The sequence below is a fragment of the Peromyscus maniculatus genome, chromosome X (assembly GCF_049852395.1).
Source record: "Peromyscus maniculatus bairdii isolate BWxNUB_F1_BW_parent chromosome X, HU_Pman_BW_mat_3.1, whole genome shotgun sequence".
Taxonomy (NCBI): Eukaryota; Metazoa; Chordata; class Mammalia; order Rodentia; family Cricetidae; genus Peromyscus; species Peromyscus maniculatus.
Genome location: NC_134875.1, coordinates 90397916 through 90424024, shown reverse-complemented (window position 1 = coordinate 90424024; position 26109 = coordinate 90397916). Strand labels below are relative to the sequence as shown.

General features: G+C 38.6%; 1 protein-coding gene and 1 long non-coding RNA gene across 11 annotated transcripts in view; one reads left to right on the top strand and one right to left on the bottom strand.

Moving 5' to 3' along the window:
• LOC121825628 (uncharacterized) overlaps positions 1 to 4027 on the top strand; it is a 36235-nt gene extending 32208 nt beyond the window's left edge. Inside the window, exon 3 of the long non-coding RNA XR_006067931.2 lies at positions 3776 to 4027. This is a non-coding gene — a long non-coding RNA (uncharacterized LOC121825628). The remainder of the gene's footprint in view (positions 1 to 3775) is intronic.
• The window catches only part of Arhgef9 (Cdc42 guanine nucleotide exchange factor 9), a 162148-nt gene that overhangs the window by 23284 nt on the left and 112755 nt on the right, over positions 1 to 26109 (bottom strand). For all 10 annotated transcript variants that reach the window (XM_006981193.4, XM_015999692.3, XM_076562306.1 and 7 more), the window contains 3 exons: positions 13728 to 13960; positions 9026 to 9155; positions 1090 to 1221 (listed from right to left, as the gene is read on the bottom strand). In XM_006981193.4, the coding sequence (XP_006981255.2) occupies positions 1090 to 1221; positions 9026 to 9155; positions 13728 to 13960 (495 nt within the window). The remainder of the gene's footprint in view (positions 1 to 1089; positions 1222 to 9025; positions 9156 to 13727; positions 13961 to 26109) is intronic.

Sequence of the window (26109 nt, the reverse complement as noted above, 5' to 3'; positions counted from 1 at the left end):
TATCTACAAACACCAAGGCAGTTTGAATCTAAGCTCAATTTATTCTCTCAATTGATTGCGAAAGGCAAACACGCAACATGATTTAATGTAGGACACACCACACACATGCACACATAGAGCAAGGGACATGAACCAGATGTCTGCTTAGTGTTTAACTTGGTATGTCATGACTTAGCACCCCTCTTTAGGGGCATTCGCTACTGGGTAAGGGAGACCACAAATGTAAAAAAAAAAAAAAAAAAGAAGGAGGAGCTATGTAACAGAGAAACAGGCAAGAATGAGAACAAATTTTGAAAGTCACTCTGGGTATTCTGATTTCTCCCTCATTTTCTCACTTTCTGTGAGTCAAAATTCTTCCCAAACAAATCTTACTGAAAACACTAGTTTGAGCCTCCTATTACAAAAGGAAGAACAGTATCCCATTAGAAACCCTCAGGAGAGATTATGTGAGGAACATATGCTATCCCTCTTTGCCAAGGAGAAGTGCCTAAGGAAGCACTATTTACAGAAGTATCCAAGGATCAGTGACAACAAGTACAGGATATCTCCTCAAAGGGCTTACAGGGACAGGATATCCAGCAACAGCATGATTGAGAGTTTTGGGGGGAACTGATGATGCACTTTGTATAGGAAATTGATAGAGACATGAAGGAGAATCTTGTAGCACGGAGGACCTATGTGTTGTTGGTTCCTCAGGTAGGAAGTGGGCAAGTGGCCCCATTCAAGTGGGAATGGGGAAAGGTACTCTTGGAAGCCATTCTTTGGTAAGTAGGATACAAATGCCACAATATTATTTAATGCTGGTCCAAACTTGCTGACTATCTGCCGTGTGTACAAGGAGCTGAGAAGGAATACCACAGGAGTGATAAAAGAAAACATAAATGCTACTGGGACAACATGTGTTAACCTCAGCATTACTGTTGCTTATGATCTTCAGGACATACCAGTGCTTCGGATAGAGAACTGCTGCCAATTTCCTCTGGCAGATTTTGCCAATTTCTTTACAAACCTGGGGATAATGAAAGGGAAGGAGCTTACAGTGCTCCCTGAGGTCCTCATCTCTCTCAGAAAAGAAGAGGTTAAGTTTACCTTCTTGCAGAGGACCATTTGGTGGTCGAATAGGAAGAAGACTCTCTGCTGGTTGCGGCCATAGGGCTGATAGATCCAGGCCATCTCTCCAGTGTAGATCAGCTCCGAGCTCCTGTCTAAGATGTCCTCTCCCTAGGAAGGACATGTGATGGTGAGAGATGCCAGTACAATTGTAGAGCCGGTACAATTCCATACACATAGATACCCAAAGGTGAGCACAGACTCAAGTGGGAGGCAGCCAAAAAGAGATTGTGGAGATGGAGGAAAAGAGAGAGACTTCTGGGCTCCCTTAAAAGGTTTACAATTCTGTAAGTGAGAAGACTCATATTCTTATTTACTGTGGGGTTAAATAAGACCCATCCCTTACTCACTCAGTCCCACTTCCCCTCTATATTACCCTTCACTCCTCCTGTATTTTTATTTACTCTAAACCTAAATGACACCCAGAAGTCAGTTGTCAGTCAGTCAGCCAGCAAGGCAGGCAGGCAAGCAAGCATTCTCTTTTCTCCTCCTTCTTATCTTCTATGACTCTCTTTTCTGCTCTAGTTTCTCAATTCTTACCTGGCCTCTCACTTACTTCAAGAGTAAGCCTGAAAAGGTAGTAGAAATTTTTCTGTTTTCCATGTAAAAAATGAAATAAGGGGGGAAATATTTTATGATAAAATCAGGAAGTTTACCACACATGCTTCAGCCTATGTGAAAATGGAAGAAATGAGCAGTGGCCTAGGAAAGAGAACTTATCATTCCAGGGGATGTATATGGGTCAAATAGTGTGCTAGTTACCATCTCATCTGGACCTCACAAAAGTTCTGTCAGGTAAACAGTCTTGGTCCCATTTTATATCTTCAAGTACCATGATAGGATAGGATCATGAAGCTTGTTAGCTACAGATACTCTGATCCTAATCTCTCTATTTCCAGAGAGTGCCTTTACTCTTTATCATAAATTATATTACTTCTAGCACCCAAAGTGCCTAGATGTCCAGTCCTTTCCTCTCCCTCGGTCTGTTTCATCAGCTGTTAAATGAGGTATATCAGAATAATATCTATAGTACCAGCTCTGGTACCTTTACAGTTAAATGTATACCCAAAGTCTGGATTAAAGATAGAAGTCCATATACTTCCAAAATAATCAAAGCAAATAGCTCTGGCAGAATAATCCTCTAAAATAGAGTGACATCAGGAAATGGTATCCTTAATTGTACCATTTCCTCTAGTCTGAGGGACTGGAAAGAAAAGGAGATCTCAGTGGATTATTTTCTAATAACAGAACTTGAAAGCAGCTCAAAAAAATACCATCTTAACTCTAGGGTCCAAATTTAGCTACAAGAGTATCCAAGACAAAGGTAAACAAGCAGTCCTTCTTGAGTTGACATAGTAGCACTGAGATTTGGGATGCATAGGGCTGGGTCAGACCTCTCCTCAGAGTTGGCCGTTCCGGATACAAGAGAGGAAGATGTGCCACAATCCACTTTGAGTATGTATAAAGTGAAAGAATGCATAAAAGTTGGCTAATAATACAAGTTGATGACAAACATGACTATTTTTGAGGCAGGGTCTTACTATGTAGTCCAGGCAAGCCTGGAACTTGCTATATAGCTCAGGGTGATCTTGAACTTGCAATCCTCCTCCTGAAGCTTCCCAAGTACTGGGGTTATAGGTATAAGCCACCATGCCCAGATGCCAGGATGACTTTTAAAGTTACCATTTGATGAACTGAGGATGATCAGACCTGGGGGAATAGTCAACATTTTCTTAGGTAGGGGCATACTAACCCTATTTTAAATAGTTGTTGCATGTAACACCGAGTTAAAAAATGCTGAGAAAAAAAAACATACTTCTATGCTCACAGAGCTAACTAACCTTGAACAACTAATATATCCTCATTGTGTCTCATGTTTTTTGAGACAGAGTTTCTCTGTGAAAGCCCTGGCTGTCCTGGAACTTGCTTTGTAGACCAGGCTGGCCTCAAACTCAGAAATCTGCCTGCCGCTGCCTCCTGGGAGCTGAGATTAAAGGCTGTTTCTTCATTCATTTTGAGAATGTAACATTATAAATTTGTTTAGATATTGTGAAGAATACTTAAATTAATATACATAAGTACTTATGAATATACACATCACATTGTAAACTTTGCATACGTAATTTTCATATTGGGTATTACCATGTACTTTAGGTACTAATACATATTTCCTGTTTTCTACTAATACAATGAACTATTAAAGGATGAGCTGTGATTCTGTTCAAAATCACAAATCAGAGAAATTGGAAATAATTTATCCAAAGAGGCAGAACCAAGTTCAGAATCACTCCAAAGCCTATGTGCCTAACTACAAGACTGCATTTGAATGATGGTACCTTGCCTAGCAGACAATCAGCTACAATGGAAGATTAGTGAGATGAGACTGTTAAAATAACTGTGTTCTGTGTCCAGTGCTGTTACTAACTCACTCTGTATCCCTGGAAAGCAGTTTAAGCAGTTACTGTTTGATCTGCTCCACATGCTGCTTGAAAGCATCAAATCTGTGTGAGGGAAATAGTAAGTTTACATGAGGGAAAGGATGCTCTCACTGTTTAGAGCTTTCATTCTTGTCTCCTCTGCCTCAATTGTACTTTACATCTCTTTATCTTGCCCCACAGGGCACAATCCATTCCCACTGACTCTAGGGGTTTCTGTACTCTTCCAGCATTTACCACAAAGTGCTCACTGTCCTAGGAATCTGTCTGCCTACTCCAGATGAACAAGGCCATGTCTGACTCATCCCAGATTCTGTAACGGCTGGCAAGGACAAGGCAAAGAGAGGCTTTTCAAAAGGCAAGTCTCCAATTATGAGTGAGTACATACCGCACAGCTCCAGAGAGGCTAGCTAATGAGAACACCAAGAGGGATGCATGGATCACCCTGGGAAGGGGAAATGGATGAGATCTCCATGAGTGGACTGGGGGTGAGGGGGGTAATGGAGGGTAGGGGATAGGGGATGAGAACATAAGGGAATGGGATGATTGAGTTGGAACAGGGACGGAATGGAAGAGCAATGAAAGAGACAACATGATAGAGGGAGACATTATGGGAATAGGGAGAAACCGGATGCTAGGGAAGTTCCCAGAAATCCACAAGGATGACTCCACCTTAGACTACTAGCTATAGTAGAGAGGGTGCCTGAACTGGCTCACCCCAGTAATCAGATTGGTGACTACCCTAACTGTCATCATAGAGCCTTCATCCAGTAACTGATGGAAGCAGATGCAGAGATCCACAGCCAAGCACAAGACTGAGCTTCAGGAGACCAGTTGAAGAGAGAGAAGAGGGATTCTATGAACAAGGGGCATCAAGATCATAATGGGGAAACGTATAGAGACAACCAAACCAAACTAGTGGGAACTCATGAACTGTGTACCAATAGCTGTGGAGCTTCTATGGGACTGGATAGGCGAGAGTTATGTAGCTTGATCTACTTAAGGGGCCCCCTGGCAGTGGGATCAGGATCCATCCTCAGGGCATGAGCAGACTTTGTGGAGGCCACTGCCTATGGTGGGACACTTTACACAGCCTTGCACCAGGAAGAGGGGGAGCTTGGACCTCCCTCAACTGAGTGTATCAGGCTCTGCTGACTCCCCAAGGGAGGCCTTGCCTTGGAGGAGGTGGGAGTGGGGATTGGGATGGGGAAGAAGGCTGGGGGGTAGAAGGAGAGAGGGGAGGGTATCTGTGGTTGGTATATAAAAGGATTAGAAAATTACTTAATAATAATAATAATAAATACATATAATCAGGTAAAAAAAAAAAAGGCAAGTCTCCTAAAATCACATATCAAATCCTCCAGTGCCTTCCATCCAAACTGGAAACAAAGTCCATAGATGAGAACATACAGGCTGACCTCCAATTGCTCCTATACAATTTCTGCTCTTTTTGCTAGCCACACTGGCCACTTTCTTTTTCTTAGACTATACATTCTCATATCTCAGGGCCTTTGTTATGGCTCTTCCTTCTACCTGAAATACTCGACCACAAAAAACTCACATGATTTTTCTCTTTCATCTTCTTCAGGTCTTTTCTCAAATGTTGTTCCCTTTGGTAATTTCTCCATTATTCTAGCCTGTTATTTTATTTTCCCCATAATCCCTATCAACATGTGATGATAGCATGCTTCTGTGTTGCTTTTCTTCTCTACTGAAACATAAACTATAGAAACTTTGCTCACCACTTAACATATTTCTAGAACACAGAATCAAGCCTGATGGAAAGTATTCAATAAATGATCTTCAAAGAATGAATCAATGGTTAATAAATGAGTAGTGACCATTAAGCCCTACCCAGAACTTTCTTATCAGCTTTTCACATTTTTTTTTTGCAGCCAAAGTCTCAAGGAGTAGGCTTCATTTAATTTTAATTAATTCTAACTTAACCCATTTTTGTTCAGTTTTACTTCATCCTGATTACAGGATAATTGATGATGGAGCTATGGCCTGAATGGCCTAGCAGGCATACCTGTGGTCCATAAGCTGCATGCATCCCAGGAAACCTTTGAATGAGTATTGTGGAATATTATTTTAACTGGGCAAAGCTGTGTTACATTTGTTTATACCGCAAAGTATTACTTTAACTGTGTAAACGTGTGTTAGTTTTGTTTATTCTGTATTTGTTTAACAATGTAAGGATGTGTGTTTAATTATGTAAAGATGTGTTTCATCTGTTTCATCTTGCCTGCCCAAGGCACCTGATTGGTCTAATAAGAAGCTGAACAGCCAATAGATAGGCAGGAGGAAGGATAGGCAGGGCTGGAGGGAATAAATAGGAAAAATCTAGGCTTGAGACAGGAGAAAGAACTAGAGAAGGAGGAGAGAATGGAGGACATGCCCAGGGTAAGAAGCCAGGTAGATGCTAGCCGGCCAGACATACAGAAGCACTGAAACTAAGATATACAGAATTAAGAAAGGTTAGATAAGGCCCAAGGCAAAAGGTAGATAAAGAGAAACATGTTAATTTAAATTACAAGAACTAGCCAGAAACATGCCTAAGCTAGGCCAAGTATTCAAAACCAATAAGAAGTCTCTGTATAATGATTTGGGAGCTGGTTGGTGGCCCAAAAGAAAAAAAGCCCGGTACAAATGAGACCCAATATGTTTGGTGATGAAAAGTGCCAGGTTTTAATGTCAAAAGGTTGAACAGTCTTGAAATAAGGGCAAAAGAAATGTCAATTTTTTCAACCAATTTAATCTTCAGTGGTACCTGTGTTAACCTATGTGTCAATAAGTGTAGAGAAGTGACATGTCTACCTGGGCCTATGTTTCATCTTTTGGACCAAGAAGTGTGCTTCATTTATTCACCTTCACTTTTAAATGGATACCTTTTCTGTATCTATCATACTAGTTTTGTTTTGTCTTGTTTTTTCAGTTTCTTTGGATTATACAATCCAATGGTAAGCCAGAAAAGGACATCGGGTATTATATAAGCAGGCAAGAAAGGGAGGGAAACCACAAAGAGAAATTACGACCACATGATCCAGCTCCCAAATATGAGCTACAAACAAGGGCACTTTCTGAAAATCTTCAGGACAAAAGAGGCTGAAGAGAAGCTATCAGGGATATGTTCCATTTCTCTTTGTTTCAAATGATTTCATGTGAAAGGAGGCAAAATGACAGCTCATCCAAAACTCTGAACCAGAGAACTGAGAAATGGAAAATTTCCAGAAACTATAGTCCTTGGAAATAGGCTCTCCTCCTTTCTGCTACTCTAAACTTCCCTGAGTTATAATCACTTGAAGAAGTACATGACAATTTAACTTATCTCTTTATTTTTCAGGAGTTATGAGGGGTATAGTCTCCATACGCTATAACAAGTGACTGATAATGTAACTGGAGTAAGGTAAAGAAATCTGAAGGCTCATGAGAAAAAGATGAGGGGAAAGAGACAGACACTGATTTACGGAAGGGCTTTCTGCTCTTTGGCCAGATAGTCTGTTTTACCAAGCCAACAACAATTGCCTGTAAGTCACCAATCCTACCTTTCCCTCTTCAAGGGATATTAGGTTTTGAAGGTTTCCCCTGTGATTACTGTTTTTCACTTGATGACTAAAGCTGAAATCACCATGAGGATGTGTTTTGACAGCTACCCTTGTTTGTTTCTACATCTGAGAGAGGTGAGGAGTGGCCCACCCTGGGAAGCATTGCTTGCTTGCTTATTTGTAAGGCAGCCACTGTCTGATTATCTCCTGCCTGCATTCTCCATTTGTTCTCCACCACCCCTCCAGAAACACTGTCAGAAGTAACTGTATGTGTCTACTCAAGGAGCAGCTCCCTCATTCCAGAAATACAACTGGAAATGCTTTCTCAGACACTGATTCCTTGAACCATAGCTCAAGTCCTTGGAGTTTGGTAAAAAAAAAAAAAAAAGGTCTTTGGGTAGGCCAAAGGGTTTCAAACTTTTATTCATCTCTCCAATGACTGGAGACTCAGACAACACATAAAAAGTTAGAAGGGGAAAAATGTTTCAGGGCAGAAGAAAAACCATTCAGAGAATAGGAATTCAGTGGCCTTTTGGAACCTTTCCTTACAAGGAAGCCTGCAAAAGAGACAGAAAGGGGTCTTGCCAGTTTCAGATTGTCTCTGTTGGTAGACTTGCTTAAAGTTAATTTGGTCTTGCTCCTTATCTCTCCTACAATAAATGAACAGAGGAAAAAACACATAAAGGAGAATCCATTACTTTCTAGTAAGTCTGGGCCAGTGATGGCTTCTCATTATAAGCAAAGGGGTTTACATATGTGTGTATGTGTCCATACATATGTGTGTGTCCACATATATATGTGTATAAATGAATGAAATCAATGTATATATTCTTTCTATATATTAATTTTTCTATATCTCAAGGTATCACTGCTATTCTACCCTTAGAGGACCTTATCTATCAAATAGGATAAAAATGTGTCAACTGATAATAATTGTGGTTTTTTTAAATCATCCACATTAGGAAGACTAGAAAAAAAAATTTTGCTTGAACATTGGCTAACTCTTTGTTAAGACTAGTAATGGTCCCCTTTGGATAGACTAAACAATTTGAAATGTTAAAAGAAATACTGTTACTTAAACACAGAAGATTATGCCTGAGGTGAGGGCAGTACAAAAAGGTATTGGATCTACATCTATACTATCACCACATAGTTTAAGAATGTCACTTCCTGCCTGATGACATTTTCCATCCTGGCTATGTCAGCCTACATACTATCAGGGTCACACAACTTGGGTCTGCGAGATGAGTAAGAGCTGTTATTACTCCTAGTTTGTGGCATTTGGGAAGGAAAGGTTGATGACTTCAGTCATTTCCTTTCAAAGTTCAAAGTAACTGTGGGTGTCTATATTGTGATGACTAGGTGACAGATTATTTTTAGAATGATGATGAAAACAGAGCTTGGTCATTGGATTTGGCAGGATGATAGTTACAGCCTAGAATATGCATGCTTGATTAGTCTAGTAGATACACTAGAATGAGGTGATCTCACCAATAGCAAAATAAGTATACTTGATATTCTATATGGTTATAAGCAAGAGTACCAAACCTTTATTGTGTGCCTTGAAGTACATTAGTATGTACTACTTCTTATCTACCTATGAAGTTTATGATCTCAAATCCAGGACAAAAAGAGCATTCGAATGGTACTAAGTCAATCCAGTTGTTTCCTAAAATCACCCAAAGAGATGAACACTGTCTTTCTTAATATGTCACAGTAAAGTAAAATGAATAAACAAAAGTAATAAAGTAAAATAAATAAAATAAAGTCACAAAGATTTCACCAAACTTCAGAGACTATTCTAAATACTCCTTCCTTGGCTTTGCTTTTGGTTTAATATAAATCCTTTTATTCCTTTTTAATTGTTGGCTAAGATAAAAAGCTTTTCAACAAGCAACTGGGACCTCCCAACACCCCTGTTGATAAAGATCCTACCTCCCAGTCCAGGACAGAGGCCTGCCATTGCGCGATCTTGTCAATATTCTCCAGACGTCGCTTGCGTTCATTGATCTGCTGAGTCACATTTCTCATGACAGCCAAAGCAGCTGCAACATATCTATAATCACTGTGAAGATATGAGTGAAAGGTGGATGAACCCATATGCAAAATGCCAATCTTAAATCCATTCTAGTTTTCCTCCTTAGTAAGAGTCTTGATTATCAGATGGTAATCTATACCACCTAGAGAACAACTACATTTCCAGTCCTATTTTTGGAAGAGATGACTATATGACTTATAGATATCCTACCTATAAACTTCCTTCACAGGGGAAACAGACCTCTTTATTTTTATACCTATTTGTGTCCTATCTGATAAAACCAGACAAGGATAAAGAAAAAGAAAAGCCTTATACATTGGCATCATCCAGAAGACACTTTACTTCTCTCTTCTCTCTGTATTTCTAAGGAGTCTCTGCCCATGGTCACCATGGAATAACATTGCAATTTTTCCTCTCACATGGTAAGGAGATAGATGTAGTAGCATAATGTATGAGAACACAGAACCTGAAGCCAGACTCCATGAGTTTACATCCAATTTTATTGCTAACTAGCAAGTGTCACTCACACTTGATTCAATTTTCTCATGCATAAAATGGGGAGAATTTTGGCATAATTTATGGAAGGGTTTAATAAATTAAACGCAATCATCCATACATATTGTTTTACCCTTGATCCAAGAGTATTATTTGTATGTTTATTTCAAATCAAACATTTCTCTAGTAGTAGATAAAATACAGGCTGCCTCCCACAGAATTCTTGGTCTGAGAAGTGCAACCTATACCCCAGCTTCTGGAAACATTTGATTACTCATGTGTTGAGAGGCATATCATTCTACTCAATTTTGTCTGCTTGTCTGACCTAGTTTCCAATTGAACAGCTCTTATGAAAGGCAGATTGAAAGTGAGATTCCAACCATTTGATACAGACAGAATGACCTGAAAAGGAAATAAGATTCATTACAGCTCAGTGTTAATACTTTCTCTTGTGATTGTAGCCTTCTTACTCTTCCAGCACTGATTAAAGAAGTCATGTGAAAAGGATGCAAAAAAAATGTTTTTTTTTCTTAATGTATTGTAGAATGGGGTGATGGAACAAGTATAGGCCTAAGGATGGGAGTTCTAATTGTCAGGACAGAGGTTATCTAACACCTCCTCTTAGATAACATCCATGACTCCAGTCTGTACCTTGCCCATGTTCCAGAACTATGGTCCTCAAACACTATTACATTTGATCCACCTTAGTAACAGACTTTACTTCTTAACCAATTTATTCATTCTCAATAAAGCTAGAAGCATTCTTATTTTGAGCCTTAATGAACATTAGCTATTGCTATGATGAGTCATATTGAGTGTATTATCAACTAATTACACTTTCTACGTCTCTTCAAAACATGCTTTCTAGGAGCAGTATCTCTCAACCAGTCCTTGAATTGTTGATTCTGTGGATTCACCTGTAAAACTTCACATTTGTTCCTACTGTATTTTATCCTTCTACATTGCTTGTTCCTTTTTGATCTGTTAGCTCTCTAACCTTGCCAATGTTTCTCCCTGACAAGACTCTCTGAGCCTGCCAGTTAGACACAGGACAGGACAGTGATATAAATATGTACTTCAGTTCTTCAGGCCCAGTTCCCTATCCCCTGTGTCTCTTCTTGGTTGATTTCAGGATATCAGTGTTTTAATCTACTTTCTGGGAAGTAATCATAGAATTATTTGTGGGAGTCTGTTCAAGTCTAGCTTTGACCTGTTGAAGAGTTCTTTGGGGAGGAGGAGAGAGGAAAGAGGAAATATTAGGTAGAAAGATAGGAGACAATAAGAAAGACAGAAACACAGGATAGCTTTGGGAGGGCCCTAGGTCAATACCAAGCCACCTCCTCCTTTATTCTAATGGTCTTTTTATACACTGCCAAGGGGAGAGACAAAAGACCTCTCCCTTTCAAGATCAAAGCACAATGTACAGCCAAGTGTAGACCCTTTACAACACTTAGTAAACATACCTGTGGCCACATCATCCCATTATTTACCTACTGGGTAAAGCAAGCTCAGATTCTCTGTCCTTGAGTAAAGTCTTACCAGGGACCTCTGTGGGCCCCCACAATTATTTTGTCTAGTATGGTACCACAGTCACATTTAATTAAACTTAAGTAAGCTAAAAAATAGTTCCTCAGTTGTATTTATTATGATCTTAATTAATCCAAGGCCCTATACACATGAAGTTCAATTGGACATTGAGGATATGAAAATGCTCTTCCTGACCACAAGTATTAGGCAGTCATGGCTGTTGCTCTATAATTGTTAGTTGTCATTTTTACTGGCTATCTTACAGTGGTTAAAGGATGAATGTTGTCATATCTAATCTGTACCAGTAGCCTCAATGGTGAATAAAATAAGAAAATAGCTGGGATATACTCTGACTCTGGTCAGTGTCTCTGGATTCTCAGATGATGTCTGGCTGCTACCCATTATTGGAAGTGATGGAACCAAGATTTTCTAGTTTTAGACATATCAACTAACTCCTATTATATATTTTCTTTTTTCTTCTTAAGTAAGGGACAATTACGCCAAGTTCTCACAAGTGAATGGAATTTTATTTACTGTTTATCACTTTTCATCCAGTCTTCTACCTCAGAGACCACCCTGGTTGTCTCATTTTAGACATTCCTATCAGACTAAGTCTCTAAGACAAATTGCTTAGGACATCTTAACATAGCTTCCTGAGACACAAAGAAAGGTTTTCTCTGGCTTTGTCTTCTGTCTTTATCTTCTGCTTCCTTGGACACATCCCTACTCCTGTCAGTCTCTGGCCCACTGTCAGGAGACCAAAAATTATTCCTTCAAATAAATTGTAGAAGTATGATAGGAAAATATTTGAAGTTGATGTAGAAATTTACCAAATAATATGTGACCATTGAGCCTTCATCATTGGAAACATATGATGAAGGGGAAAGCCTCCCTATTGGTTATTCAGTACCAAGTGATCAGCCCTAGAAGCATACATTCAGGAAACACTGAATGAACTTATCAGGTTGTATACATTTATATGCATATATAACAATTTGTTAAAGAAGAAGGGGCCATGAGAGAGCAGGGGAAAAGAGACATGGGGAAGGGTAAGAAGGAGGACATGGAATAGGAAAATGATGTAACTATATTTTATTTTAAAATGAAAGATAGGAAACTTAAGTGAGAGACTTCTTTCTTCTTGGAATGCTTATTATAAGAATTAGTGCTGAGCTGAACCAACAAGTCCAAACTCAGGAATTTCATACCAAATAAAGACAAGCTAGAAATATTCTGATTCTCTAAGTTTCCAGGTAAGATATGTGAAAGGGTGGGGCTTGTTTACTGTAAGCCATCGCCATCAATGGGGATTATTTTTAGCACATACCATACTGGTAGGAGATGAAATGTATCATTTCCTCTCAAAAAGATAGCCTTTATTGCCCTTGCTGGGTAAGTTCCCTTGAAAAAATTTAAGAACTGTGGAGTGTGATGGCACATGCCTTTAATTTTAGCACTCAGGAGGCAGATCTGTTTTAGCTAGAGGCCAGCTTGGTCTATCTACATAATGAGTTGTGGTCCAGGCAGGAAAACATAGTTGGGCCCAGTCTCAAAGGAGGAGGAGGAGGTAGTGGAGGAGGAAGAGGAAGAGGAGGAGGAGGAGGAAAATAAGAAAGAAAGAAAGAAAGAAAGAAAGAAAGAAAGAAAGAAAGAAAGAAAGAAAGAAAGAAAAGAAAATATTAAAAAACTAAAGAAAAAAGCTTCAAGGAAGGTCTCAATCTGTTTTCCCTCCACTATATTCAAAGTCTATATAAAATGTATAGTGGGTAGGGTAGAAAGGGGTAGAAAAGCTACATATGTAAACAAGAGAAGTAGCTTTGCAGAAAGAATGTAGGATTGGTACTAGTTGTAAAAATATTAGCAGGACATCTGAGTCTTTCAAACAGAATGGAATAAATGGTTGAGCAATTACTATGTCAGGTTTGATTCATGAGGCTGAGCCTAGTATTAAAAGCCAAGTTAAAGGCTGCAGTCCATGAAGGTGGGGTATAAGTTACATAATAATGATGATGCATATGATTTTGTGTGCATACTGACTTACAACTTTATAAGCAACCCTCTAGAGTATGTTGCTAGAGGGCTTCTCTCCATGTTCCACCAAGGCCCGCAGTCCCACAATCCACATATAAAATAAATCACTCAGATGCTTATATTACTTACAAACTGTATGGTCGTGGCAGGCTTCTTGCTAACTGTTCTTATATCTTAAATTACCCCATTTCTATAAATCTATACCTTGCCACGTGGCTGGTGGCTTACTGGCATCTTTACATGCTGCTTGTCCTGGCGGTGGCTGCAGTGTCTCTCCCCCCTTCTTCCTGTTTCCCCAATTCTCCTCTCTCTTTGTCCCGCTTGTACTTCCTGCCTGGTCACTGGCCATCAGTGTTTTATTTATATAGAGTGATATCCACAGCAAGAGTATAATCCTGACTTTCCTCACAAGGGTCTTTTGAAGTAAGGAGAAATATATCATGCTTTACAGATAAACTAACCACAGCTCAAGTACTGCAAAGCTATATATTGTCAAAAGGTACCAATATTCAAAAGACATTTACTTTTTGTCCTCAAACCCCTTACCTGTGGTCTTGGGCAGTATACTTCAGGAGCTCAGCTAACTGTAAGGGATATTTGCAGATCTTCTGTACTGGAGTCAAAAGAAAACCATCGATAGCGATGTCAATCATCTGCTGCAAGAGTCGGCAGGCCTCAAAAAAGTGTTGATAGCGGCTGTCCTTCATCAGCTTGGAGAGTTCCATGCAGGCATCCAGGTGGTTGTTACAATATTCAGAGTATATCCAGAATCCGTCTTGCTGTGGAGAAAAGAAGAAGGAAAAATAGAGGCTCAGAGACCCCAAGAAAGTCTTGAAATAATAGACAGATCTTGTTCATATGTAAGAATATTAAGGTAATGTCAATTTTTATTTGATTCATAATTTAGTAATAAAAAAATTAAAAGATTGGTAGCTACACAAACCAATTACAAAGTTCATGTAGCAATAATGAGTAAGTGGGAAAAATAAAACAATTCTGGGTAGTTAAGGGAGACTGACCTTATCCATAGTAAACAGAATATAGCAAATAAAATTCTAGTAACCATTAGAAGAGGTGAACCAGAGATTCTACTTCTTGCAGTGACAAACTAACACATTCTACCACTGAAAGGTGTTAGGAAAGTCTAAAGAGTATAATGAAATTTTCCTGGGGAAATTATTATCCATAAGAGCCAGAGGCCCACGACACTAGATAATGTCCCCTAGATGTGACAAGGGAAACGTACTCATGAAATCTCAACATGGTTGCCTGAAAAAGACTAGCATAATGACAACACTAGCTGACATGCCAGTTCCACATGAACCTATCCTAGATAAAGAGCTACAGATGGTCAATGGCTGCTCTTCCTCTAAAGAGGAGCTCCTGCATAGGCTATCCAATTCCAAAGGGGAACATATGTACATATGAGCTACACTCAGTGGACTCAGTAGGTTGTATGTACAAGTGTGTGTATATACATGTTGATGTATATATACCTATATTTACATATAATAATTAAGTGATCAGGAATTTTAGAGAGTGAAGGAAAACATGGGAGCAGTGAGAACCAGGGTAGACAGAGGCAGAGGGCTATGTAGATGTAGTGTTCATGTAGAAAGTTCCAAGAAAAAAATTAAAAGGTAGTATTTAAAGAAGGAGAAATAGAAAGAATCATAAAGCTATCTGAAGAAAAACTTTCTATGCAGAAAAGAAGCCCAAGACTATGGATCCCCAGGACAGAATGAAATTGGTGCATCCTAGAGATATCCAGGAGACAGGATGGCTAGAGTAAGTTACATGGGAAAAAAGAAAATAAGGGATCATTGACATAACGGTATTCGAATGTTCAGAACCTTAGTGATTTTAGGTTTGAACCTTAGTAAGATAGGAAGTTTTGGAGGGCCTGATATATTTATAACAAATACATATTTAAAGAACACACATACAAGTAACATTATATGCAACAAAGAGGTTATATTTAGAAATAGATGTATATACATATATGCATGCAATGACAATTAATGAAAAAAGAGGCAGTAAATTTGAAGGATAATGGGGAGGGGTATATGGGAGGGGTTAGAAGGAGGAAAAGGAAGGGGGAAGCGTAATTGTGCTATAATCTCAAAAATAAAATAAATTTTTAAAAATTACAAAAAAGAACAGATCTCAGTGAGAGACCGTATCTCAATAAATAAGGTGAAAAGTCATAGATGAGACACCTGAATTGACCTCTGGCCTCATATGCTCATACAATGATGTGTATGTACACACATTGCACAGAAACAAAAATGGCCAGTTGGCTGCTGTTGTATTAAAAGTCAAGCAGATGATCTCAGGGCTAGTAAACAACGCTACTAATAGTTATAAAGCCACTACAACAAATCAGAAGAAGAAGAAACATACTGTGGAAACCTTGGCCAATGGCAAAAAGAGAGAATATTTGCATGGGGGATTCAGGGTGAGAAGGACACTCACTAAATTTTCTGATAGATTTTACCTGAGTTTTAAAAAAGAGAAACTGACAATGGGCCAAGACATTCAATAAATAACCAATGAATAACCTTTCTCACATGACAAATTTTTATCAGGCATGTCTGATTTCTGTTGTTAAAGCAAATGTCAAGAATCAGAATGATAGCTGAATAATTACAGGTAGGGAATCCATGTAACAAAGGCCTGGGATCAAGAGAAGACCACAAATCACTTGCTGATTTTGAGAACATCTAGAATTTGTCTAAAACACAAAACAAACAGTGAAAACGACATTCTACAAAAGAAAATTTTTGTAGATCCTTAAAATATAAGAACTAGCTTCTCTAGGGCCTAGACAGGTTAGTCTGCCTGATATCCCCTCCAAACACCCTCCCCCACCTAGCATGGTCCCACATCCAGTGCCCTGGTCTAATCAGACCACCAATGCCTCCAACATTCTCAACCTTTAAGTATTCAGCCAGGACTTTTCATGCCTGCCACTAACCTAAAGATACCTCTCAATGAATTATAGGAATAGATGAGGTAAAAGAATACCAGGTCGATATCATAGAACAGCTTGTCAACAAGACCATAGAAGAAAACTTCTCCATACTAAGGAAATGCATACCAATACAGATAATATAAGAAGCACACAAAACATCAAATAGACAAGAACAGAAAAGAAAATACCCATGATATGTAATAGTTAAAACACTAAGTATACAGAACAAAGAAAAAAATGTTCAAAGCTCAAGAGAAAAAACACTAGTCATATAAAAAGGAAAACACACCAGAATAACAGCTCAGGTTTTGAGGAAAACTTTGAAAGACAGAGGAGCCTGCAACAATACATTCCAAGTACAAAAAGAACACTGTGGCAAACCTAGACTTATCCGGTAAAGCTATCTGCCATCACTGAAATAGAAAGAAAAACTTTTCATAATATAAATAGCCTTAAAAATGATATCCAATAGACCAAATGGAAAATCATGTGTGCGCGCATGTGCGCGCGCGTGCGCGCGCATGTGCGCGCGCGTGCGCGCGCACACACACACACACACACACACACACACACAAAACCACCAAAAATTAACAACACAATGACCACAATTAACATACATGTTTTAACAGTAACTTTAAATATCAATGGCCTCAATTCTCCATCAAAAGACACTGGCTGACTAAATGGAGCAAGAAACAAAACTATCTATCTGTTGTCTATAACACATTAGCTTTAAAGATAGAGTAAAGGAATGGACAAAAGATTTCTAACCAAAAGAGATCAGGAAGCAAACAGGCATCACTATCCTAATATTAGATAAAATAGACTCCAAACTAAAACTAATCAGAAGGGATAAAGGGGAAAACTTCATTCTAATCAAGTAAATAGTTAACCAAGAAGACACTACTATATTAAATAAAAGTACCAAACTTGCTGCACCTAATTTCATAAAAAAAGGATTACCGGAATTAAAGGCACAGATTAACATTAATAACCCATTAATAGTAGGTGATTTCCATATACCACTTTATCCAATAGACAGGTCATCTGGACAAAAAAATATAGAAACATCAGAACTAAATGGTATCATATATCAAATGGACTAACAGAAATTGACAGAATATTCTACCCATACACCAAAGAATATGCATTCTACTCAGCAGCACATGGAAGCTTCTTTAAAATAGACCACATCCTGGGACAAAACAAACAAACAAAACAAACCCCAAAACAGTGAAACAAAACCCCCCAAATCTTCACAAGTTTAGAAAGTTTCAAACAACTTCATGTAACCTATTTGATAACAATGCAATAAACTTAAATCCAACAGCAAACAAATCTCTAGTAAATACAAACTCATGCAGTTAAAGCAACATATGACTGAATGATGAATGGGTCAAAGAAGAAATAAAATGTCTCCTGGACCTAAATGAACATGAATACATAACACAACAAAACCTCTGGTATGCTTTAAATGAAGTCCTACAAGGGAAATTTATAGCTAAAATGTCTACATAAAATATCAGAAAAAGCACAAATAAATGACTTAAAAAACCAACAAAATTGTGGAAAAACATGAATAAAACAAATCCAAATTTGGTTGATTGCACAAAATAATAAAAAAATTGCAGAACAAATTAATGAAATTGAAAAAATAAAAAGAATTAACAAAATTAAGGGCTAGTTTTTGAAAAAATAAACAAGATTGACAGACCCTTGGCCCAGCCAATCCAATGGAAAAACAAGAGCAAAAAACACGACCTCAAGACCCATATACCCAAAGGATGCTCCATCCTATAAGAAGGACACTTGCTCAACTATGTTCATAGCAGCTTTATTTGTAATAGCAAGAACCTGGAAACAACGTAGGTGCCCTTCAACTGAAGAATGGGTAAAGAAAATGGAGTATTACTCAGCTGTTAAAAACAATGACATCAGGAAATTTGAAGGAAAATGGATGGAACTAGAGAAAAACATATCCCAAGTGAGGTAACCCAGACCCAGAAAGGACAAACATGGAGGATGTTAAATGTAAAGGATAACCATAATCCACAGATCCAGAGAGGCTAGGTAACAAGGAGGGCCAAGGGGGAACACATGGACCTCCCAGGGAAGGGGAAATAGAAGAGATCTCCTGGATAGATGGGAACTTAAGGGATTGGGTTGAGAGGTGGGTAGAAGGAGAGAGTATTGAAAGAGATGACTGGAAAGGGGGACAGGCACTTTTCAAGGACAGGGAGAGACCTGATTCAAGGGAAACTCCCATGAATATACAAGGATGACCCCAGCAACAGTGGTCACCTAGCCTGAACTGGCCATCTCCTATGATCAGACTGGTGACTAACCCAAGTGTCATCAGAGAGTCTTCATCCAGTAACTGATGGAAACAGAGGCAAAGACCCACAGCCAAACATCAGGCTAAGCTCAGGGAATCCTGCTGAAGAGGGGAAGAAAGGATTGTACGAACCAGGGGGGATCAAGGACATCACAAGAAAACCCACAGAAACAATTAACCTGGCTCATAGAAACTCAGAGTCTGAACCAACAACCAGGGAGCCTACATGGGATTGACCTAAGCCCTCTACATATATGTGACAGTTATGTAGCTTGGTTTATTTGTAGGACTTCTAACAGTGGGAGCAGGGGTTGTCCCTAATTCTTTGACTGGCTCTTGGGAACTATTCCTCATACTGGATTGCCTTATCTACCCTAAATGCAAGGACAAGTGCTTAGTCTTATTGCGACTTGCTATGCCATGCTTTGTTGATACTCATGGGAGGCCTGCCCCTTTCTGAACAGAAACAGAGGAGGAGTGGATTGATGGAGGGAGGAGGGAAAAGGGGAGGTGGAGGAGGGAATGGAAGGAGAGGAGGGAGGGGAAACTGTGGTCGGGATGTAAAATAAACAACCAAATAAATAAATAAATAGAAAAGAAAGAAATAAAGAGAAATAAAACCAAAAGAGAAAAAGAGAAAAGAAATAATCAACTGAATGAAGAGGAAGCTCCCAGAATGGGAGAGAATCTTTAGCAGTTTATACCTCTGGTAGAGGGTTAATATCTGGAATATATAAAGAGCTAAAAAAAAAGTAAAGATTAAAAAAATGACCCATTCAAAAAGCTGTCCTGGGATATGAACAGAGTTCTCAAAACTAGAAACAAAAAAAAGAATAAGAAATTTTCACTGTCCCTGACAATTAGGGAAATGCAATCAAAATAACTTTGAAATTTCATCTTATCCCGGTAAGAATGGCAAAGCTGAAAAACAACCCAGAAGATATGCTAGAGGGGATGTGGAGAAAAGGGAACCCTTATTCACCATTGATGCTATCTCAAACTTGTCCAGGCACTCTGGAAATCTATGTGGAGATTCCTCAAAAAGCTAAAATTAAATCTTCCTTATGACTCAGCATATGCCTAAAGGACTTGACTTCCTACTCCATACATACTTGCTCAACCGTGCTCACTGGTGCTCTGTCCATGATAACTAGGAAGTGGAAATAACCTAAATGTTCTTCAACTGACAAATGGATAACATAAAGGTGATACATGTACACTATGGAATATTATTCAATTGTAAGGAAAAATTAAATCATAAAATTAGCAGGTAAATGGCTAGAATTAGAAAAGATAATATTGAGTGAGGTAACCCATATCCGGAAAGACAAACACTGTATAGTCTCTTTCATCTGCGGTTCCTAGCTCCAAATCTGCATATTTGAGTATATAACTCGAGTAACTACAGAAATCAGGAAAGTGAAAAGGGAACACTTTGGGGGCAGGAAGGAACAATAGAGACTGGAATAGTAGGGTACAAATAATCTGAAGTGGGAAAAGGGAAAAGCAGGCAGCTTTAATTAGGGAAGGGGAAGGTATATAATTACAGAAGAATGAGGAGGAAAGTAAAATAACAGTAAGGATATCTGAAAAAAGTTATAAGGAATCACGCTACTATCTATCTACCTAAAATACCTATAATCCTTGTAAATCTATATATACACATACAACTTAAATGAAAATTTCCCATCTTGGCTGGCAATGTTCCCTCCATAGACCATCTAACAAAACCCTCAACAGCCGAAATGAGAAACCGTCTTTTTAGTTGTTGGTCAGGGTTATCCAAGATACTGTCCATACATTACAGGCTATTGCTGAGGTCCTTGATTACATCCCAGGTGTAGAATGTAAGACCTTATTACTCACCATGTACACCATGAACTTCAGACAGAGGACCCAGAGGACCCGAGCTGAATTTGACTTGAAAGGACTCCTTCATGAGAAAGCTCTACCAGAAGGCACAAAGCAAGCTTCCGAAGAAGGAAAGTAACAAATAATCCTACCTAGCTGGGATGCTGTGAATGGCAACAATGACCAACATGGCATGATAACCTTAAGAATGCAATAGTGCCACATATACTTGGGCAGTGACCATCAGTTCTCGAATTGTACTTCTGCTTGAGGGAAATGATGGCTCATATTTGAAACCTTGTCAGCAGCCTTTAGCTAGTGAAATCATGGATCTTGGAGGAGGAACTACAACCACCTCCTTACTAAGCCAATATAATATCTAACTAATTTGAAATATTTATCCTTATACCCACATATAAGCCTTACCCCTCATCAGGAAAATGTCTCTTTGAAACTGACAGAGACCATTATAGAAAACTACAACCAACCAAAATGCAGAGTTGTGAAGCCTTATCCCTACTGATGTATCTACAACACAACTCTCTCACTTAAGTCTCAGGGATACTGAAGAGGGGGTAGAAAGATTTTAAGAGCCAGAGGAACAGGAAGTTTTCTGTGAGAGTATGCCACCTGAAAATGTCAGAGAAGCTAAACCTATGAAGACTCACCAACATGGCTGCCTAAACATTATCTGAACAAGGAGAGTTCCAATAAATATGCTAACATGGAAGGGGGACAGTGTAGCATGAATCTTAAAAGGTCTTATTAATACAATCAAACCTGAGGCCAGTTATTGGGGTGAATGCTGAAAGATCTGAGAAGCAGAACAAGCCACAGCCACCTCACCTTGCCAATTCCTCAGCTGATCCTGTTTCCTCAGACTAGATACTTCTCAGCTGAAATGTTAAAGCTAAAAGCTAAACCAGCCTAGTTCCTCGTCCTCACACCTTAAATACCTTTCTGTTTCCTGCCATCACTTCCTGGGATTAAAGGCTCTTGTTACCATGCCTGGCTGTTTCCAGTGTGGCTTTGAACTCACAGAGATCTAGACAGATCTCTGCCTCTGGAATGCTAGGATTAAAGCTGTGTGCCACCATTTTCTGGCCTCTATATATCTAGTAGCTGTTCTGTTCTCTGACCCCAGATAAGTTTATTAGGGTGCACAATATTTTGGGGAACACAATGTCACCACAGGACAGCTCATAAGGTCTCAACTCTAGACAAAGAACTACAGACAACTATGGAATGCTGAGAGTGGGAGAAATAGTCTTCCATAGGGAAGAACAATCCAATTGGTTATCCAGTATCAAATGAGCATCCCTGAAAAACATACATATAAGTAATAATATACACACTGAGCAAATTGTATTTATATATTTAGGAATATATACATATATACAATTAAAGAAAAAGAGGCCATGAATTCTAGATAGAGCAAGGAGGGATATATATGGGAGAGGTTAGAGGGAAGAAAGGGAAGGGGAAAATGATGTAATTTTATTATTAAAATATTTAAAGTAAGAATTATAAGTCTTTAGGAGTTGGATTAATACTATGTCCATTTATCTGAATAACAATGGCCATTTTTCTCTTAGGGTCTATGATCTGTCTAGTCATAGGTTTCGGGTACTATAAAGGTTCCAGGTATGCATTTTATTCTGCAACAGGACTTAAATACAATCAGAAAACTGTTGGTTACTCCCTTACACCCGTGTCACTATTGCACCAGTGGAGGCGTCCAGACAGTCATCATTTTGGTCACAGGGTTCACAGCTGAATAAGGCCATGATTACTTTTATCTTCCAGTAGCATGTATAGCACTTTCCAGTTCCATGAAAACTAGTTAGTGAGGACAAAGCTTCTAAGTCAGTATTAGCTTGATTCCTCTGTGTTCTATGACTAAAGCATGTATTGTCCTCAGCAATGGGGTATATCATCAAATTCTGGAAGGTAACCAAAAGCTTCAGCAATACCCTATGATGTTTGGGGGTCTGGGGAACTCACTGGCTAACAATTCCAAAAGAAGCAACACTTTTCCTGGGGCTGGGCTTTGCATTTCTTAGCCCTGGCACTTAGAAGGGATACTTTTGCCCCTTTATAGAAAAATGTCATTTTAATTATTTTTATGACATGTATAGATATATTTTAGGAAGCATCTATGGTAACTTTGGAAAAGTCTTTAATGATATTTATCACTCCCCGTTTTCCTCTTTTACCCTGTCGTCCCTTCACTGACACCAATTTATCGCTTACTGGTCCACTACCTTCTCTAGCAGTAGCCCTGAAAACCCCTCTCCCTCGCCCCTTAATAATTTCCTGAACTCTGTGGGTATTCCAAATGAAACAAGCATATCTAAAGATTCAAAGGTAAATTAATCTCCGAACCCTCATCAGGAAAGCTTGTATTTTTAGATGAATGTCAGCACAGAGACCCATAACTGGCCAAGGTACAGAGAATAAAAGACTGCAGGATATTCACCCTTTAGTGGAACTTTATATACTACTATTTCTCCACCCTAAGGCTCGGGGATCACTGCAGACAAATGGAAAGGAAGTGTGTAAAAGCCAGAGGCAGTGGATAACTACAAGAAAACAATGCCTTCTGAACACACTATGGAAGCTGTACACATGCGCTCACAGCAGTTGTGACAGCATGCAAGCCAAGCCATGTCAAGCCCCAGAGAAAAGAGCTGGACAAGAAGTTTTACCGCTAGCCAAGGAGTTTTTGGCAATTGTTAGCTGCTAGGAGAGTAAAGGTCAGTTTTGTCTAAGAGTGTAGCAACTAATAAGCTGACAACACTCCAGTGGAAGGACACATATTTAAGAATACTGAGCAGCACAATTTGATTAGGAAAAACAAGGATACAATGTTTGGGTGGGAAGAGAATGGGAAAGTTGATCTGGGAAGAGTTGGTGGTGGTGGAGGGAACAGAAGGTAAATATGATCACACTTCATGTGACATTCTTGAAGAACTAAATAAAAATACAAAATAACTTAAATTCTAATTGAAATTAAAACCATTAAGTAAATTAGTTTTTTAATTTTAAATTATCTCTAAAATACTTTTCTAAATTAAACTAAATAATTCAATGAAATACAAAAGGCTCACATAAAATTTAAGAATGAGTAGTGAAGTACAGGAACTTTCAGAATCTGTGACATAAAATGTTTAATGATTAGATACTACTAGCTCACCTTAGGACAGTGACTCTGAATGTTAAGTCTGTCATAGGAGCCCTGATTCTATACTTCAATATATATTTCACAAGATAAAAACCTCACTACACTTTGATTAAAGAGCAATAAATGCTTTGCAACTGGATTGCTGTTTTTTTGTACTCCCCAAATCACACAAATGGGTAGTAAGAATTAAAAATAGCAATCTATTCATATTAGCAAAGTCTCTGTTGAGAATGTCAGGAATGGTAAGTACAGAGATGAACAGTTTTCAGGGTTTCTTATTTGTAGATAATATGATTTATAGGAAACAGCATAAATTTATTTTTATTAAATATTCACTGAATTTTACTAAAGTATAAATTTATTCAATATTTTGTTAAATATAATGGATACATAAAATGTATGCTTATTAAATGTGTATTGTTTACTTTATATGCTCTCATAATAAAATATCTGAGCATTAATATCCACTTTTTTTTCTAGTGAATTAGAAATATTAAGGGAGCAGAAGGAGGTACATATGTAGAACAATTACTCCAATTTTTTCTGGTGATACTTGATGGTTTATAAAGTAGTGTGTTAGTGATAAGACTTCAATGGATTTCCTATTAGAAATATATCAACCTCCCTTCCTATAATGTACCCTAGGATTGAACCATATGGAGGAAGAAATGAAGGCATTGTAGACCTCAGTATACAAACCTAAATGGTGGTAATATAGCAAAGGTTGGTTACAAAATTACTGGGGATCACCAGAGGCAAACAGAAGCAGATGAAATGGGAATAGTTTATCAGAAGTAATCAATCCAAAAACAGTTAAGGATTTAAATCAAAATTATAATAGAGACTAGGATAGCATATGTCTTATATGAGCAATGAAGACTTTTGTCACAAAACTATTATTACAAAAGGAAGTACTTGATCAAATGAAATCTGTATCAGTGACTTACAAAAATAAGAAAGTAGTCAGCATACAGATATCAAAATATATGTTGATGTATAAAAGTACATACATCATACTTGTGTACATAGGGATAAAAGAGATCATAGAAAGATGACTGAATGATTTCAAACTGTAAAGAAGAGAGAGAGAAATAGATTGAAATTCCCTGGATTAGGTCGTTAAGCTACATGGGCCCACTGAAACATGAAGTTTTCATTGTTAAAATAAAACTGCATAGAGATTAGTAGAATTAAATTATTTTAAAATTTTATACATGTATACAATGAAGTATGAAAATATCTACCCTCCATTCTTCCCTTTCAATTTATCCTATATCTTCCCCACTTTCTTCTTCAAATGCCCTCTCTCTCCAAACTCCAAAAGAAAGATTCTCCCTCCCCCAATAGCTACAACTGTTAGCAGCAATTCATTAATGGGTAGGATCTGGAGAGCACCTTTCCCATCTACGCTTGGATTTTGGACCTTAGAAAATAATTTACCTCTGCCACTTTGCTAGATCAACTCAATTCTTTAACTATATCCTAAATCTCTTCCTTTTACCCACAGATAAGTGTAGCTATTAACCCCTCACCAAAGAAGTCTCTCTTTACAGCAAATGGAGAGAGACTATCACCGAAAATAACTGGATACAGTGAAATGTTCAAAAGATTGTGGAGAATGCAGCTCTAACGGATACATCTACATCACAGTTCCTGCATCTGTGGCTCAGCACCACCACAGAAGGTGGGGCAGGAAGACTGTAAAAGCCAGAATACCAGGAAGTTTGCTATAAAACAGTCTTTCTTAGAAATGGCTGCATAAAAAAGTCCAGAACAATGGCAATACAATTGGAGACATTAATGTGGAAGGGGTAAAATTTCACAGGAAACCCCCACCCCAGACAAAGAACTATAGGACACTAGTGACTATGTAAAGAAGGAGAATTAGCCTCTCCCAGGTATGAGCCACCTTACTAGTTGACCAATACAAAGTGATCAGTCATGAAACTATATATACACAAAAAAACAAAAACTGACTGAGCAGTGGGGGGGGGGGCAGGGTAAATGAGAGGGGCTGGAGGTAGAAAAGGGAGAGAGGAAAGTGATGTAATTCTATTTCTATTAAAATATTTGAAAAATTGTTAATTATCTTCTCAGAGTGATATGGCTTATGCAGCAGTTTTGGTAATCTGCACAAGACCTACACAAGACTGAGGCATATATTATTAATTAGGGTTTCTATATTGCTATGATAAAGCACCATGTTCAAAAGCAACTTGGGAGGCCGGGCGGTGGTGGCACATGCCTTTAATCCCAGCACTCAGGAGGCAGAGGCAGGAGGATCTCTGTGAGTTCGAGGCCAGCCTGGTCTCGAAAGCGAGTTCCAGGAAAGGCGCAAAGCTACACAGAGAAACCCTGTCTCGAAAACAACAACAAAAAAAAAAAAGCAACTTGGGGAAGAAAGGATTTAATTAATCTTATACTTCCAGGTAACATATATCACTGAGGGAAGTCAGGGCAGGGATGTAAGTAGGTCAGTAACCTATAGATAGGAACTGAAGCAAAAGCGATGGAGGATTGCTGCTTACTTGCTCCCTTTGGCTTGAGAGAGAGAATTAGCCTCCCCTAGGGATGAGCCCCCTAG